General features: G+C 46.9%; 1 protein-coding gene across 1 annotated transcript in view; it reads left to right on the forward strand.

The window, feature by feature from the left end:
* KDM2A (lysine (K)-specific demethylase 2A) overlaps positions 1-16,066 on the forward strand; it is a 120,608-nt gene that overhangs the window by 456 nt on the left and 104,086 nt on the right. The window contains exons 2-3 of the mRNA XM_015409682.1: positions 468-495; positions 3,575-3,679. Coding sequence (XP_015265168.1) covers positions 468-495; positions 3,575-3,679 — 133 coding nt within the window. The remainder of the gene's footprint in view (positions 1-467; positions 496-3,574; positions 3,680-16,066) is intronic.

Consider the following 16,066-nt stretch of genomic DNA (forward strand, 5'->3'; position numbering starts at 1 on the left):
GGGACGCCCCCCCCCCCGGCACCCTGAGGTCCTGCGAGGAGGAGGAGGAGGCCCCCCCCCCGGGGTTCTCCGGAGTGCCTGCCTGCCCGCCTGCCTGCCTGCCCGCCTGCCCAGGTAGAACGGAAGCCGCTTGTTTAAAAACGAACCAACCTGAGCGGCCGAGAGTTTCGCGCTCCCCTCCGAGGAGCTGTGCTGAGTTGGTCCCTCTTCGGAGGCCAGGGGGGTGGGAAGCGGGGAAGAGGGCGGCCGAGTCTCCCGTCCGTCCCCCACCCCCCAGTGGGGCTGATGGAGCCCTGCAGGGGAGTCCCGGGGCTCACCTGGCGGCCACCCCCCCTCCCTCCCCCCGAGGGGGTTTCCTGTGTGTGTCGCTTGTTGCCTCTTTTGGATGCTGAAGCCCTCCCGCCTCCAGGCCGAAGACAAACACACTTGGGAATTAATTTGTTTTCCAACTCTCTTTTTGTCCTTAGAAAAGGACAGAAGAAAGCCAGAGACCTGGTAAGACTTGACTTTACATTCCGTCCCTTTGTAGAATAATGCATTTCCTCTTGTTCTGTATTGGAAGTCTGGGTGTTTCGTTCTGTTTGGGTCACTGTAAACTGGTATTCTCCTACTCAAAGGGTAGAAGGAAAGTTTCTGCTTGTTCTGCTTCATGCCTGTCCTGGCATGGAGTCAGGCTTGCATGTGGTAGTCTGAGTTACTTCGCTTTGCAGTCTTTTAAAACTTCTGGGATTATTTGGAAGGAGAAAGTTGGTCAGGAGATGTGGGAGTAGGAGTCTGAATTTTCTTCACCCCACCCAGTCTCTTACGGCTGTTTACTTGAAGTACAGAGACAGGCATAAAACTTTTAGCTAGTTCTGATTTAGTTTTAAAGCTGTAGTCCTTGTATTATACTCGTTATTTAGTACAAACAAGTTCTCTATACTAGGGTACTGGACTGATTGTTTCCTTGACTCAATCCTACAACATGCGGACTTCTCACATGCTTCAGCTATGGTATCTGAAAACACTACTTAAATATTTGAAGTTGGTACCACATTGAGGTCACACTTGGTACTCCTTGAGGGATAGAATCCACCACTATAACTTATGCATGTCCAGCTCAGGTCTTCTAGGGCCCTTTGTCCATCATCTTAGTGCTTTCTCCATCTTTAGACTCTTGCAGTGTTATCTTTTCAATCAGTTGTAATTGCCCAGTTGTTCTGTGCACCCCTTTTCTTCTCCTTTTTAACTTCAGCAACCCATGCCAAACTGTACTCTGAGACTGGTGTGCATCACATGCCCTGACAGTGATAATACAGTCTGGTAATGGAGGTATGGATGGGCAGTTCTTTGGTTTGCAGTCATATTGGGCTGATACTAGCCTCTTAATATTTGTGACTTTGCTGTAGGTATTGTTTATCATTTGGTTTTGATCAAAATGGGCTTAGGGGATGAGGTAGGTCTGCAGAAGGCATGATCGTGGTCTGTCAGCTTCTTGATGAACCTCTTGCTTTTGTGATGGGTCAGAAAAAGTGAGGTTCTAGTGGGCTGCCATGATGGCAGACTGCGTTGGCTGTGGTAGGTCACTAGTTAATGGACCTGGGATAATGTGTGCCATGAAATGTTTTGCAGTCTTTAAATACTACACAGGCTTCTGCCACTGCTTTGAAGTCATAGATGTTCCTTAAAAGTGTACAGATAAACAGTGGATTGCATAATTTGTCATATCCAAACAGAACCAAACTGCTGTATAAAATGCTGGGAGTGCTACTTTGTTATTGGGCTACAGCGTGGTAAACTATGAGAGGTGAGCCTTTCAGTTTGGCCACAGAGGAATCAATCATGGCATTTATAATTGTTTTGACATGCTTCCTGGGAAAATTCCAAGAGATATTTGCTTACAAATATGAGCATGATTTTCAACTTCTCAGCTCATTTCAAACTGTACAATATGCAAAACATTCTGCATTAAAGCCCAACCCGCCTACTCCGGGGCCAAATCCCTAAAAGTGAAGGGGGGGGGGAACTAGAAAAAGTCTCTTTTTACAGATATCTTGGAATTACCTTTACTTATAATCTATCTTGGTCCCCACATGTCAAGCCGGCTCTGAAGGCCGCAAGCCTCACAGCCAGAGTAATTAAAAAAATTTATTGCTCAAAAGGGGCCAAACATATTCCGGCAGCTATTAGGATCTTTAATGCTAAAGTGGTCCCGCAACTCTTATATGGCTGTGGAGTTTGCATAGAAGCTGTGTCGGAGAAATTAGACTCCCCTCACCCATTCCTTAGAGACATCCCGGCAGTCCCGAGATGTGTGGCAGGCACGGCCCTTAGGGTGGAATTTGCCCAGCCATCAATTGAGAAAAGAGCATGGCAGCTAGCATTCACATTGTTTACCAACAAAGAAAGTAGAGGGGTTCTCACTAGTGGACCAGGCTTCGCTCACCTGATTCAGAGGGACACTCACATAAGTGTTAGAACTAAGTTAATTGGATCCAAATTAGAATCCCTGAACATTGGCAATACCTCCCCACAGCAAAAGGAGGCCCTTAAGCTCATAAATATTATGCAGAAGAAAGAGCCCTCTTAATTACACCTATATTAAGGTCACTTAGGGTCCAAGGACAACTAGCAATTCATTCTGAGGAACTTGTGCTGAAATATCTATTGGAGGACAAATCCATTGCAATATCAAGGAATGTTGCTAAATTTCTTTTTATTGCATTTGCAAAGCGCAAGCTCCTCCTTAATACTATTTATGATGTCTCCTCTCTGTAATGTTTTGGTAACCTGGGTTTGCTTTTCTGATCTTGTATGCTGTTTGATGGGTCTTTGACCGTAATAAATAATGATGATGATGATGATACAGAGTATTTTCACATGCGGTGTTCATAATGCACAAGCAAAACCTATGCTGATGTTATATTCTGTACATCTAATTTGGCACATGTGTGTGTTTGTGTAATTCATATATATATATATTAAAAGGAACTTCTTAATCTGTCTGAAGCCCAAATCATACAGAGTATTTTCACATGCTGTGTTCATAATGCACAAGCAAAACCTATGCTGATGTTATATTCTGTACATCTAATTTGGCACATGTGTGTGTGTGTGTAATTCATATATATATATATATATATATTAAAGCCCAACGTATGTATTTAGATGTGGGCACTAGGTGAACTGTAAAAATATCATTCAGTGTTCAAGCATGAATATTCTGGGCTTGATTCAATTTTGGAAGGGCCAAGCCCCGACTTGCATTGTCTACTCCAACTTATTGAGCTCCTTTTATTTGGAAAGCATTAATAAAGACTTCAAATCCATATCAGTGGTAATGGCTTAATCAAGTTTCTAAAATTGAAAGCCCATACTGTTTTATTTCATTAGTCCTTGTTAAGTTATCATTATTCTCTTATTGGCATTTCATATTGCTGTTGGTAAAAGTTAGGAAATAATACCTGGTAGGTAATGGGAGCTGAAGCAAAGAAGAAAATGTGGATCCCTTTGAGGACCTCATGGTGAAAAAATGGGACATTCTAACTAGAAGTTGGAAGTTTTTTTTAATGTGCTCTCTGTTCTGATTTTTGAGGAGGAGGAAGAAGACGACAGCAGTTCCGATATCTCCTTCTCACTCTCGTCGGAAGAGTCTGAGATGGAGCCTGAAGAAGAGCGGATCCGTTATAGCAAAAGACTGGTCAGTATGCAGTCTTACTTCTCGTAGACACTTTAGATTAATTTCAAATACTTTTAAAAAACAATGTTGCAATATGCAACAATGGTGCAGAGTGCAGGGGGTGGACTAGATGACCTGCAAGGTGGCTTCCAACTCTAACATTCTATGATTCTATGTCTTCCACTGATTATTAATGGGGTCTCTTTCAAGTGTTGTAATCTTTAGCCTCTAGTGGCTATAGCTGATCATTTAACATAACTTACACACTGCTTTCCATTGTAAAGAACTGAAAGTGGTGCTGAATGCAGACAATGTGAAGGTAGTGATGGTTGGTAAACCTCGGGAGAAGAGTAAGGCATAATAGGTGGTGGTCAGCTGCCTTTCTACTCAGATTTAAAGCTTTGAATACACCTGGAAAGCTAGGTCGTGGTGATGGCTAGAGTGCTTTCATTACTTATATTTGTTAAGAAGCCTGTGACCATTCTTCTACACCATGGACTTATCAAGAGTCATTCATGTCCATAACTTACAGCTAGACTCTTGTAATATGCTTTGTAAGGCTACCTTTGAGGACTGTGCTGAATTGTCATGCTGTACTGTGCATCAAGTTTTCATGCTGGAAGTGGGCTGTAAAGCATACTCACAGTGCTCCAGTGTTTTTAATTCAAGGTGGTGGTGTCAAAGTGGTGAAGGGCTTAGTTTTTCATTATCTTAAAGCCTTTTCCATACATTCCATCACTTTCGTTAAATCAGAGATGCACAGAAACAAACTTGGTGGCTGGCGCATGGCCACAAAAATGCTCTTCTCATAGGGAGTCACCACAATCCAAACCAAAACAGTTTTCCTTTTGGGATTTTGGGACTGCTTTTAATATCTAGAGGGTGGTAGGTGACAATTCTGATACTATGTTTTGGACAGGAATTTTATTTGGGGAAGTGATAGAACCTGGGGTCTTTTTGTAGAAAAAGAGCTGCAGAAGCTCATTAACATATGGTATGCTAATGAGTTACTGGGCTATTAGCATATGCCATGCCCCCTGACATCACCAGAAGTGATGGCAGAAGGGGAAGCAAAAGGGGGGGGAGGCATCTTCAAAAGCCTCCCCTCCCCTTCCCTTCCCCAGCTGGGAGGGAGCGAAGAGAGAAGGGGTTTAAACTTTAAACCCCTTCTCACTACAGCTGGGCTACAGGAGGAAAGACGGAAGGAAAGAGAGAGAGTAGAGAGAAGGAAAGAGGGAAAGAAACAGAAGAAAAGAAGGAGGGAAAGAAAGAGAGAAGGGAAGAAGGAGGGAAACAGGGAAAGGAGGAAAAAAGAGAAGAGAAGAAGGCGGGAAAGAGAGAAGAGAAGAAGGTGGGAAAGAAAGAGAAGGGAAGAAGGAAGGAAAGAGGGAAAGGAGAGAAGGAAAGGAGGAAAAGAGAGGAAGGAAGAGAAGGGAGGGCGGGGGTCTCCGGGCCTTCCCAAGCCGCAGGGCTCTTGCGTGGGCTCGGGGGACCCGGGGACGGGGCTCTCCGGGCCTCCCCCAGCCGCAGCGCTCCTGTGCGGGCTTGGCAACCAAGGGGCGGGGGTCTCCGGGCCTTCCCAAGCCGCAGGGCTCTTGCGTGGGCTCGGGGGACCCGGGGACGGGGCTCTCCGGGCCTCCCCCAGCCGCAGCGCTCCTGTGCGGGCTTGGCAACCAAGGGGCGGGGGTCTCCGGGCCTTCCCAAGCCGCAGGGCTCTTGCGTGGGCTCGGGGGACCCGGGGACGGGGCTCTCCGGGCCTCCCCCAGCCGCAGCGCTCCTGTGCGGGCTTGGCAACCAAGGGGCGGGGGTCTCCGGGCCTTCCCAAGCCGCAGGGCTCTTGCGTGGGCTCGGGGGACCCGGGGACGGGGCTCTCCGGGCCTCCCCCAGCCGCAGCGCTCCTGTGCGGGCTTGGCAACCAAGGGGCGGGGGTCTCCGGGCCTTCCCAAGCCGCAGGGCTCTTGCGTGGGCTCGGGGGACCCGGGGACGGGGCTCTCCGGGCCTCCCCCAGCCGCAGCGCTCCTGTGCGGGCTTGGCAACCAAGGGGCGGGGGTCTCCGGGCCTTCCCAAGCCGCAGGGCTCTTGCGTGGGCTCGGGGGACCCGGGGACGGGGCTCTCCGGGCCTCCCCCAGCCGCAGCGCTCCTGTGCGGGCTTGGCAACCAAGGGGCGGGGGTCTCCGGGCCTTCCCAAGCCGCAGGGCTCTTGCGTGGGCTCGGGGGACCCGGGGACGGGGCTCTCCGGGCCTCCCCCAGCCGCAGCGCTCCTGTGCGGGCTTGGCAACCAAGGGGCGGGGGTCTCCGGGCCTTCCCAAGCCGCAGGGCTCTTGCGTGGGCTCGGGGGACCCGGGGACGGGGCTCTCCGGGCCTCCCCCAGCCGCAGCGCTCCTGTGCGGGCTTGGCAACCAAGGGGCGGGGGTCTCCGGGCCTTCCCAAGCCGCAGGGCTCTTGCGTGGGCTCGGGGGACCCGGGGACGGGGCTCTCCGGGCCTCCCCCAGCCGCAGCGCTCCTGTGCGGGCTTGGCAACCAAGGGGCGGGGGTCTCCGGGCCTTCCCAAGCCGCAGGGCTCTTGCGTGGGCTCGGGGGACCCGGGGACGGGGCTCTCCGGGCCTCCCCCAGCCGCAGCGCTCCTGTGCGGGCTTGGCAACCAAGGGGCGGGGGTCTCCGGGCCTTCCCAAGCCGCAGGGCTCTTGCGTGGGCTCGGGGGACCCGGGGACGGGGCTCTCCGGGCCTCCCCCAGCCGCAGCGCTCCTGTGCGGGCTTGGCAACCAAGGGGCGGGGGTCTCCGGGCCTTCCCAAGCCGCAGGGCTCTTGCGTGGGCTCGGGGGACCCGGGGACGGGGCTCTCCGGGCCTCCCCCAGCCGCAGCGCTCCTGTGCGGGCTTGGCAACCAAGGGGCGGGGGTCTCCGGGCCTTCCCAAGCCGCAGGGCTCTTGCGTGGGCTCGGGGGACCCGGGGACGGGGCTCTCCGGGCCTCCCCCAGCCGCAGTGCTCCCGCATGGACTTGGGGAACCCGGGGGCGGGGCTCTCCGGGCCTCCCCCGAGCTGCAGTGCTCCCGCACGGGCTCGAGGGACCCGGGAGCGGGGCTCTTCCGGCCTCCCCCGAGCCGCAGCTCCAGCCCCAAAAGACCCCTGGATAGAACTGACATTTTAATATTATATGCCCAGTATTGTTGGGTTGGAGATCAAACTAAATAAATAGCAGCTTAAATCATAAAAGGTCACTTCTTGGTGAGGGCCTAGCACTGCTGAAGCATTGAAAAGAAATATTAATTCAAAGAAGCAGCTTAATGCATCTCTCCTTATACATAATCCTGTTTTGGGGTGGCAAGATTCCATGCCCTCCCTCAGCCATTGGCCGGGTGCTGAGTCTGCTCCTCTTCCCACCCCACTCCCCCTTCAGCCACTCTGCCCTGCCAGAATTACTTGCAAACGCCTTTCTCTCTTAACGAAGATGCTTCTCCTGCTTTTCTCCTGTGTGGGACTTAACTTTTCCCTCAGTGGCTGTTGGTAGGTGTAACAAAATGGCAGTTAGCTGTGTTTGTAAGATGACTGCCGTCTGTGTGGTTGTTGGTTTAAAACAGTGGTTCTCAACCTTCCTAATGCCGCTGCCCTTTAATACAGTTCCTCATGTTGTGGTCACCCTCAAACATAAAATTATTTTCGGTGCTATCATAAGACCATCAAAAATTTGTGTTTTCCGATGGTCTTAGGCGACCTCTGTGAAAGGGTCGTTCGACCCCCAAAGGGGTCGTGACCCACAGGTTGAGAACCGCTGGTTTAAAATATTCCCCCATAAGGTTTAATTGAGCTGTAGTTCCAGAGAGGGGCCTGCAGGGGTATCACTCACTGGGTTGAATGGGGAGGAGGAGGAGGAGATTGGATTTATACCTCGCCCTTCACTGGGAATCTCAGAGCGGCTTATAAACTCCTTTCCCTTCCCCTCCCCACAACAGACACCCTGTGAGGTGGGCGGGGCTGAGAGAACTCTGACACAAACTGCTCTTTTTCAAGGACAGCTGTGCCAGAGCTTGTGACTGACCCAAGGTGGGGCTTCCTCATCTGCTGGCCTACAGTTCTCAGCTGCCCCAAGGCATAAAAGTGCGGGAAAAGAGAGACTGTCCCAAGGAGCAGGGCAGCATCAATATAGACTCCAGCCCATACAGGGACGAGGCCGTCTTCGTCCTACAGGAAACACTCCTGCCTGTGCGGATGAGGCTGTCCAGGCCACAAGCCACAGACGTGGGGGAACCCTGGGAGGCAGCAGAGATTCAGCCACTCCACAGTTGGCTGGACTGGGGAATGAATGGAAGTTTCCCTGCTCTCTTTGGCTTGGGCTGAAGCAGAGCCAGACACCGGTCCAAGGAGAGATCCTATCCTGAGCCCACAACCTCCAGAAGTGGATATTTGGGCTACTAATCTGTGTTGTGCTCTGACCACATAGTCTCCCCTGCTCTGCACAATAACAAAGGGAGGAGGTAGCCCAAGGAAGCAAGGAAAGGCCAGACCCTACGGTTGCCAGCTTTCCAGGGATCCCCCAAAGATTGGAGATTCCATCTCCAAATAGGGAGATTAGGCCAGAGGGGTCTCACTGTCCCTCTATAACGGCAGTGACAATTCAGTGAGTGATGGCAGTGAACTTAAGGAGTAAGCTGAAGAGTGAGGGGGAAATAAAGGTAGGTTGATGATTGGCTGGGAAGGAGATAGGGTTGCCAACTCCAGGTTGGGAAATTCCTGGAGATTTGAGGGGTGGAGCCTGGAGAGGGTGAGGTTTGAGGAGGGGTGGGACCTCAGACAGGTACAATGCCATAGACTCCATCCTCTGAACTAGCCATTTTCTCCTGGGGAACCATTATTGCCAATCTCCAGGTGAAGGATGGAGATCACTTAGAATTACAACTGATCTCCAGGAGGGAGGGCAGAAGTCAGCTGCAGTCAGAGGGGCAGATAACAGTAGGTTGATGGTTAGGTGGGAAGGGGATGGGGTTGCCAACTCCAGGCTGGGAAATTCCTGGGGGTTTCAGGGGTGGAGCCTGGAGAGGGTGGGATTTGAGGAGGTTGCCACAGCAAATTGATGCTGAGTGCCCAAGGGCTTGATACTCTCCCAGAGCCTCTTTCTAGAGCTCGTTGTATTTATTTTCACAACGGACCTTATTTCTAGTATGATATAATTATAGTGCTGTGGCAAAATAAACTCAAGTCAAACTTGATCACCTCAGAGGTTTGTTCACAATTCAAAATGAGCAATATTGTAAGTTCTTCATCTGTGCTGTAACAGTGTTTGTTATGACCACTAACCAGGTAATTTTTTTATTATGCATGTTTAATTACCATGCCCCAGATCATCATGGGATGTATTTTAAAAGCAGCTAAGTTATGTACCACTTTTTAACCTCTACAGTTAGCAGCATTCTTTTTCTTCCTTCCTCACTTTGAACAGCCAGAATCATTTTCTTTTTTTGCTTCTATATTTTCCAAAAATGCTAACATTTTGTGGCTAAGAGAACTTTGGTCCCTTTTATTTCAGATTCCTAGGCTAGGGGCATGGCTTCTCCAATTAATTCTTAGCCAGGGAGGTCCTTGTGTGAGCATGTGCTATTAGTGTATTAACTTGAGGGATTGTAGCGTTTAATCCTAGGAATCCTAGGCAATAACAAAAAAAGAAGAAAGGTAACGTTCTTGGCTGACAATATGTTTTAAAAGTCCCCCCCCCCCCTTTGGGCAGAATATTTTTGGGGAGAACAGTTGCAGCAAAGCATCATGAGACAATGCAAACATATGGAAAAAATGGAATTTTTTTCGGGGGCAGGTGATTGCAGCTTGCAAGCAAATTGTGGCTCAGAGTGCTTGAGCACCCTTAACTGATCATGATTTTGATCTGGTTTTCTTTAGAACTGGTTGCATTTGAGGGAATTTGAGAAGTGATGTATGGTTGTCATAAACCAGTGGTGGTGAACCTATGGCACGGATGCCAGAGGTGGCACTCAGAGCCCTCTCCGTGGGCACGCGTGCCATCGCCCCAGCCAGGCCCAGACGATCATTAAAGTGTCGAATTCTCTACCAAATAATTTTAAGTAAATGAAAGCATTTAGGATTGCTTTCCTTACTTTGTTTGGATCATCTTGAGTTAATGTATGAGTTGTTTTTTCTAAACTAAAACCTCAGTATTCAGGTTAAATTGTTGTGTTGGCACTTTGCGATAAATATGTGGGTTTTGGGTCGCAGTTTGGGCACTCGGTCTCTAAAAGGTTTGCCATCACTGTCATAAACGTAGGAGTTGATGGTTGAAATGGTGTTAGTTGGCAAATAGCTATTAAGTTCTCTAGATAATTTACATTCATTAGTTTTCCTTATCACTGAGCCATGCTTAAATTGTATGCATTTTTCTAGAAGATTGTGTGAGTACTTAAAATCCTTATCCACTAATACTCCAGAAGCAAGTAAAGGTCCAAATCTTGTTGCTGATCTTTTGAGGTTAATTTTCTCATAAATGGAGTACCTATATTGGAGCGATAATTCTTAGAATTGTGTCAGTCATAAGAACATAAGAGACGCCAATGTTGGATCAGGCCAAAGGCCCAGCCAGTCCAATATGTCACACAGTGGCCAAAAATACCAGGTGCCATCAGGAGGTCCACCAGTGGGGCCAGGACATTAGAAGCCCTCCCACTGTTGACCTCCCCAAGCACCAAGAAGACAGAGCATCACTTGCCCCAGAGTCCCTATCTATACCTTGTGGCTAATAGCCACTGATGGACCTCTGCTACATATCTATATGCTAATAGCGAAGTCGCCCCCTGCGTGCAGATATCTAAATCTGCACATCGGGGGCACCTGGGGGGCAAGGAGATTTTCCTGCACACTTGGGGCAGTCCCCAGGTGTGCACAAAAATCTAAAAAGTTGGGGGGGGGAAAGGGGCGATATTTAAATCCCCTATGCGCAGGGAACGCTCTGTGAACTCTGTGGCGGGCTGGCGGTTGGAAGCCGCTCAGGCCTTGCTGCCGGAGCTGGGGGGGGGGAATGGGGGGAAGCCTTCCTCCTGCTGCTTCCTCCTCTTCCTGCTCTGCGTGGAGCTCTCCCCCCCCCCTGCGAGTATCGCGGGTCCCCTTTCTTGTGCTTATCTAATTCCCTTTGAAGTCGTCCATGCTTGTAACCGCCATCACTTCCTGTGGCAGTGAATTCCATGTGTTAATCACGCTTTGTCACCACTGTACCTCATACATAACAATTTGGAATAATATGCACATAATTTTAAGAATAAAGATAGAACTCTAAGTTAAAGAGATTTTCTGTTCATTAGGCTTTTAAAGAAGTAAATGTAGTTAGAGCTGAAAGAATAATGTGTGTGTTATGTGCTATAGTTGCTTCTAACTTACAGTGACCCTGTTGATGAATGATCTCCAAAACATCCTATCATTAACAGCCTTGCTTAATTCTTGGAAACGGAAGGCCGCAGCTTCCTTTCAGTCATGCGGTCTCATGTTAGGTCTCCTTCTTCTCCTACTGCCTTCCGCTTTTCCTAGCGTTATTGTCTTTTCCAGTGACACTTGTTTTCTCATGAGGTGACAATGTATGATCTAGAGTTGCCAACCTCCAGGTGGTGGCTGGAGATATCCTGCTATTACAACTGATCTCCAGGTGACAGAGAGCAGTTCACCTGGAGAAAATGGCTGCTTTGGAAGGTGGACTCTATGACATTATACCTCATTGAAATCCAACCCCAAACCCCACCTTCCTCACATTCCACTCCCAAAATCCTAACAATGTCCTTAGTTTAGAATAATGAGCACTGGCAAGGTGTAGAACTTGTCAGTTTTCATGCACAATAGGTTAAATTAGTATACTGGGAAAATAATTTAAACTATGTAGAAGCTGTATCGGAGAAATTAGACTCCCCTCTCCACACGTTCCTTAGAGACATTGCGGCAGTCCCGAGATGTGTGGCAGGCACGGCCCTTAGGGTGGAATTCGCCCAGCCATCAATTGAGAAAAGAGCATGGCAGCTAGCATTCACATTGTTTACCAACAAAGAAAGTAGAGGGGTTCTCACTAGTGGACCAGTTTGGCCACAGAGGAATCAATCATGGCATTTATAATTGTTTTGACATGCTTCCTGGGAAAATTCCAAGAGATATTTGCTTACAAATATGAGCATGATTTTCAACTTCTCAGCTCATTTCAAACTGTACAATATGCAAAACATTCTGCATTAAAGCCCAACCCGCCTACTCCGGGGCCAAATCCCTAAAAGTGAAGGGGGGGGGAACTAGAAAAAGTCTCTTTTTACAGATATCTTGGAATTACCTTTACTTATAATCTATCTTGGTCCCCACATGTCAAGCCGGCTCTGAAGGCCGCAAGCCTCACAGCCAGAGTAATTAAAAAAATTTATTGCTCAAAAGGGGCCAAACATATTCCGGCAGCTATTAGGATCTTTAATGCTAAAGTGGTCCCGCAACTCTTATATGGCTGTGGAGTTTGCATAGAAGCTGTGTCGGAGAAATTAGACTCCCCTCACCCATTCCTTAGAGACATCCCGGCAGTCCCGAGATGTGTGGCAGGCACGGCCCTTAGGGTGGAATTTGCCCAGCCATCAATTGAGAAAAGAGCATGGCAGCTAGCATTCACATTGTTTACCAACAAAGAAAGTAGAGGGGTTCTCACTAGTGGACCAGGCTTCGCTCACCTGATTCAGAGGGACACTCACATAAGTGTTAGAACTAAGTTAATTGGATCCAAATTAGAATCCCTGAACATTGGCAATACCTCCCCACAGCAAAAGGAGGCCCTTAAGCTCATAAAAACTAAATTGAGGGAAGTGGACCTCAGCAGTGCATTGTGTAGAGCTCGGCGTACATGCTCGGGTCTAGCCCTGGGCCTTCCGCCGCCGGTGATTCCTACTTATTGCTACACTCTCAAAAGTTCAGCACTCCGCAGAGCCTTCACGTTGGCTAGATTGGATACGTTTCCGTCGAATGTAGTCTTGGGCTGCTTCCAGGGCATCCCATTCTCTGAACGGCTGTGCGACTGTAACCTAGGTAGGGTGGAGACGATGGATCATATAGTGTTAGCTTGCCCCAACTGGAAGATGGAGAGGCAGAAGTATATTATACCTATCTTGATAAAAGAAAATCTCCCCGCCCTTCCCTGGTCAATCTCTCCTCTTTTATCTGACAGAGATGATTCAGTCACCAAAACAGTGGCCACGTTTCTGGCCCTGGTGGCAAAAAAAAGGAACAAGGAGGGGAAAGCTCAAACTGTTCTGACTTGATGTAGCAGGTTCCAGTTTGAGGAATTATTTTATGTAGCCAGACGATTTTAGACAGTGTAACACACTCATTTTGGGATAATGCACCCTACTGTTCATGTATGTGCTTTTAAAATAGTGTTGACGTTTTACTGGTTGTTTTTATTCCATAAATGTGTGTATGTGTGCTTAAGACTATCATCTGTTAGCTTTTGCTTAAAAGATCCTGACTGATTTATTCTTGCATGACATAAAGATGAGTACTGAGTTATACAGGTCCTGTTGACAGCTATAAATCATTAGCCTCATCAGATTTTCAAATGTTCAAGAACATTATCTCTCTGTCTAGTTGTTATATAGCTGCAATTTTGATGGCCAATTAGTGATTAGTGCAGAACATGATTGGCTTTTATAGCTGAAAGTGCTTTTTCTTTAATATTTTAATTTTTTAATTACATGAACCAGACATTAACAAACCAACAAACAAAAGAACCCCAAAGGTGAATGCAAAACATTAAAGGAACGGAGGGGGAAAATAAAAAATAAAAGGTTTAATATTATTGCCATAATATTAACTTTGCATATTATTACCATACATTTGGCTTTACAGTTTCAATAAGATGTTGCTACAGCTCCACTCCTTATGCTTACTTAATTTGTCCAATATCTTTTCATAGATTGCTAGTATTGAGTGGAGGATGAAAAGTTATTGAGTGTTGATTAGCAAAAGGCATAAATGGATTCCAGATGGGCATAACAAGCTTTCACACTTGATATTTTTGCTTGTATAGTCTGATTGTATAGTCTGATGAGTTCATCCAATACAGCTATATTCCATAGGCCCCCATACCACTTACTAATTGCAGTTTTTGTTGTGGATTTCCAGTGTTGCGATACAGTAGATCTCACTAGTATTTTAAAAATTAGTCAGTTATGTGTCAATTTCTTATTTTTTTTCTGTAAATAAAATTTAACAAAAACAACTTTTGATCTGGTACTATGCTTCAAAATATTAATAGGTTTCAAAATATTAATCTCTCATATATATATATATATATATAGTGTGTGTGTGTGTGTGTGTGTGTAGATGTGTGTATACACACAAGCACAAACATATAGCAGCTCTGCCACATATATATATTTTACTTGTGTAAAGCACCATCCACATAATAGTTTCAAGGATTTTTCTGTTCACTTTACTGACACTGTCTTGATGGGAGATTTCTTCCAAATTGCCTTCCAAGCTTCTGATCGTAGCCAGGCACGCAGAGGTTTTGGCTGTAGTGGGTGTGGCCAAATCTGAAGCCAGCCGGAACTCCGTTCCTGTGCGTTCACATCACCATATGAGATTTTAATTGAATATTTATAAATACTTGAAACTAACTCTTCTTGTCTGGACTGAGTTAGACTGGATTAAAAATTTCGAAACCAGTTAAAGGACATTTAAATTGTAATATAAGTTGTCTAATAAAATGTCAAATATACTTGGATTGCATTTTCAGTAGTACTGAAGTTACCATTAGAAGTGCCCCAATGGTTTCATTGTTTGTACTACTTTAGGTTAAACATTGTGTAATTGCTATAAAGGATTTATCAATAACTCTGAGAATTCCAAGAAAACTGTGGTAAAAGTACATTACAGATGGTTTTATTCAAGGTGTGAGCTTTCGTGTGCAAAGCACACTTCATCAGACAATGAAATGGAATTACAGATCATACGTATATATACAGGGTGGCTTGTTAAATAACATGCAAAATAGTGAAGTGTTTTTAACAGATAAAAAGAATGCCAAGACCATGTCCATACAGCTCGGAAAATCTACAACAACTAATGTTAAAAAACACTTCACTATTTTGCATGCTAATTTAACAAGTTAGTTAAATATACAACTACAAATATATACAACTATGATCTGTAATTCCATTTCATTGTCTGACAAAGGGTGCATTGCACACAAAAGCTCACACTTTGAATAAAACTTTGTTGGTCTTAAAGTTGCCACTGGACTCTAACTTTGTTCTATTGCTTCAGACCAACACAGCTGTCTACTTCGATCTACAGATGGTTTTGGCACTCTGTGGAAGTATTTCTGTTTTCCCAAAGTGAAATAGTTATGTACCTTATCAAACTGCATTATTCTAATGCTACAAATTTGGGGTACTCATTCCCAGCAAGCAGGATAAAAAGGATGAATCTGTATAAATAAAGAAGGCTTGTTCAGTTTGGGAGTAGTTGTAGTGTTTAGATGAAGAGGCATGATAGTTACCTGTTAAATTTACAAGACTAGAATTTCACCTATTTATTCGCAAGAAAAACGTTCCAAGTTGGTATGTCCTCATTACAAGGCTCCATGGGCTGGGATGGGGGAGTGCAGAGGAAAACCTGCCTGGGTGGACTGGAGAACCATGAGTGCAGAGCTGGGCAGATGCACCTGTCATGGTTTCGGTTTTGCTTCTTTTCATTTTGCTTCACTGTTTACCTTGCCATGTATTAGGGGGGAGGGAATTCCTGAGGGGAGTGTGTGTAGGTTGAGTACTTGCCTGTAGTAGCCACATAACCATTTCTCAAGTTGCACCCCTTGGCCTGTTCTCATGGGATTTGGCCTTGGAGACTTTTTTGCCAAGCTAGAATAGATAAGACACCATATATCTGTCAGGGTTGTCATAGTAATGCTAGGGGGCTGAATGCTGACATATGCATGGGGTGTGGAATGCATTGGGTTTTACCTCTAAGCTCTGAATTTTGCACGCTTTCTTCAGTCCTGACAAAGATCCAGTTCCTATAGTAAGCATATCTCTAATAAAGCATCACTGCCAAAAGTGTTGTGGAGAGTGTCTTAACTGGGGATCTGACAGATTGTCAGGATCTTCACCCGTAATCCCAATCCTCCTTGGTATGGGGAATGGAGTTGAAGACGGAGGGGCGAGTGCGAGCACCGGGTCTGAGCCTGAGAACCCCGTGCACGACCCCAACAAGAAGGGAGACGATAAGTCTACGGGTGCCAAGTCAAAGAAGCACGTCCTCTTCAGACCTAGGCAAAGTGAGGGAGGAGTGGGAGGAGGACTCAGGCGCCAAGTGAGGCCAGTCGAGCCTTCGGTCCGAGCTGAAGGAAGGCTTCCAATATCTGGTCAAGAATTTACGTAAGCTGGTGAAGGAACTGATTGAG

This window comes from Gekko japonicus, unplaced genomic scaffold, assembly GCF_001447785.1.
Source record: "Gekko japonicus isolate JY-2015 unplaced genomic scaffold, Gekko_japonicus_V1.1 scaffold3120, whole genome shotgun sequence".
Lineage (NCBI taxonomy): Eukaryota > Metazoa > Chordata > Lepidosauria > Squamata > Gekkonidae > Gekko > Gekko japonicus.